Source organism: Cyprinodon variegatus, unplaced genomic scaffold (genome assembly GCF_000732505.1).
Source record: "Cyprinodon variegatus isolate N-32 unplaced genomic scaffold, C_variegatus-1.0 Scaffold665, whole genome shotgun sequence".
Lineage (NCBI taxonomy): Eukaryota > Metazoa > Chordata > Actinopteri > Cyprinodontiformes > Cyprinodontidae > Cyprinodon > Cyprinodon variegatus.
In genome coordinates, this window is record NW_015151118.1 from 120,765 (window position 1) to 123,255 (window position 2,491).

At 47.3% G+C, this 2,491-nt stretch overlaps 1 protein-coding gene across 1 annotated transcript in view; it reads right to left on the bottom strand.

Annotated features, from left to right (window-relative positions):
* LOC107097005 (plexin A3-like) overlaps positions 1 to 2,491 on the bottom strand; it is a 10,490-nt gene that overhangs the window by 4,283 nt on the left and 3,716 nt on the right. The window contains exons 3-4 of the mRNA XM_015393957.1: positions 1,772 to 2,319; positions 1,518 to 1,682 (exon numbers count right to left, since the gene is read on the bottom strand). Of these exons, the coding sequence (XP_015249443.1) occupies positions 1,518 to 1,682; positions 1,772 to 2,319 (713 nt within the window). The remainder of the gene's footprint in view (positions 1 to 1,517; positions 1,683 to 1,771; positions 2,320 to 2,491) is intronic.

The following is a 2,491-nucleotide window of genomic DNA, read 5'->3' on the forward strand; positions in this document are numbered from 1 at the left end:
TAGCTTATTTTTAATCTTTTTTTCTAGTATATCTTAGCTCAGATTTATTTTTACTTATTTATATCTTAGCTCATACTATTTTATTCTGTCAATTTTATGAATTTTATTGAACTGAACTTTGTATACTTTTCTGGGTTTAGCTAATTGCATTATTGACTAATGTAGCTTGGTTCATTTTAGCTTAGCACAAATTCAGATGTGAAACGCTTCCAATATTTTTAATAGTTTCTTGTTATATTATGAGATAAAAGCCATGATGATTTAATGAATATGTGTTAAAATTAAGTTCACAGAGGTTTAAATTTATTTTGTTATATCATATAATTGGAGCCTGCTGTTGTTGTTTATCCTTTGCAGCGACGAACCAATAATTTCACAAAGTTCTCTGATCTCAGCTGTAATTTTATAATGAGCTAAAACCTGATGAGCTGCAGGACTGAATGGAGACCGAGTCCTCACAAGCATAACAAAAGGCTGCTCAAACACACACCTCCACAGAGGACAGATTGTGGCCTGTTGAGCAGACAGGAAGCCTGCTGCTGAAGCCTGATGAAGAATGAGACTGACTGTGTCTCACACACTCCACAATGCCATATTCTATCCCAACATCCACGCATGAACACACACACCCCCCCCACACACACACTCCCTGCTGTTGGTGACAAAAGAACCAGGTCAGAACTGGGGTATAAGCCCCGCCCACTGCAAACACAAACTGATCCCAGACCGGTTGTTATGATTCATGGCTTTTATCAGCGTCCGCGGATTGCCTGCGTCTTTTCGGATGGTTGGTTCCCCCGACTCCGTCCCGGCCCCACAACCGGGCCGCTGGCAGAGTTTCCCTGCCCGGTTGCCATGGTTACAACTGCAGGCCATTACAGGCGTGAATACGAACATCATCAACCCCCGACCTGAAATAACCCGTCTGCAGACTCACACTGAGACACATTTCCTTCAGCTTCGTTTTTCAGACGTCGCCGACAAAAGAAGCCGGTTTCAAGTCCTGTGGAGCGAATCTGGCTCAATCTGGGAATTTGATTTGATTCAAAGCGCAGAAAAACAGAAAATCTGGAAACCGTGAACCGCGGTTAGGAGGGAAACATTAGCAAAAGTGAAGGGAGGCGTGAAAGGATAATAGGTCCAAAGAACCACAACAGAAAAGTTCAATCAAATATGTCGTTTTTATTTAATCTGTTGAAAATCAGAATCAGCCGGATCCAACAGCAGAGGATCCAGAAATACGATTCATTTCTACGGAGGGAATTTTGTTCCTTCGGTTGCAAGGAACTCGTTTAGAAATTTAAAATGAAATGCAACTCAGAAAGGAAAACTGAATCCGAAAAGGTTTTAAGAGAAACGCTGCCCATTTCTCAAATTTTATATTTTTATATTTTTGTTTTTATTTTTTGACATTTGATTATTTCTTTATTTTTCTTCACTTTGAGATTTGCAGGAAGGAAGGAAGGAAGGAAGGAAGGAAGGAAGGAAGGAAGGAAGGGTCAGTGAGGGTTACTCACCGTGTGGATGCAGTTAATCTCTTTGTTGAGTAACCATGGTAACGTGAGTTGTCCCTCTCCACGGTAACAGGACCGGATCCGTTCCTTCATTGCCAGGTTGATGTCATGCAGGGTGAAGAGACAAAGGACCGTCTCTCTGGGCGGGTTGGAGCGGTTCTTCTGACCCTGGAAACCAAAACATAAAGTCAGAGAGTCTCTGGTTCAAAACCCACAGAGGAGGAACGACAGAAGGAGACGCCACACGGGAGAGTCACCTGTGAGAAGACCACAAACAGGATGTCGTCGTCCTCGGACAGGCCGAGCGCCTGGGCCAGCCGCCGGCCCGGTTTCTGCTTGTAGGCGGCCTGGACCAGACGGTACTCCACGCCGTCTTTGGTGCAGCCCAGAGGAAACTCCACGTAGGAGTAGAACTCGGTGTCGTTGGAGCAGATCCTGACGATCTTGGAGGTGAAGAACTTCTCGCCGCCGGCGTCCATCTGGGTCAGCTGCGTGTCCAGCTGCAGCGTCAGGAAGTAGACGTAGGTGCGGCTGGAGAAGCCGTACACGTAGTAGATGTCAAAGGCCGGGTACGTGGACAGCGTGTCCGACGGGATCTTGATCTGCGAGGACACAAACTCATCCTGGTAAACCAGCAGGAACATGTGGTCGCTCTCCTCGTCGGCCACCAGCTTCCTGCTGGACAGGGTGGGGAAGTACTCCGACTTCCCGTTGATGGCGGCGCCGATGAACAGGCGGCTGCTGCCTTTCAGCGGCTTCTTCCTGCGAGACTCGGACGTCCAGTCTTCCTCTCCGACCACCACACCTGCAGAGGAGGGGGAGAGAGCGGTCAGAGGAACTGGATCAGAACCAGTTTGGTTCTACATACCAGACCTGGTGCATGAGGAAAAATCAGTACTGCATCCGACTCTGAAAACACCGTCCCCACTGCCAGACATGGAGGCGGCAGCATCATGCTGAGGGACTCGCTCCGTCCA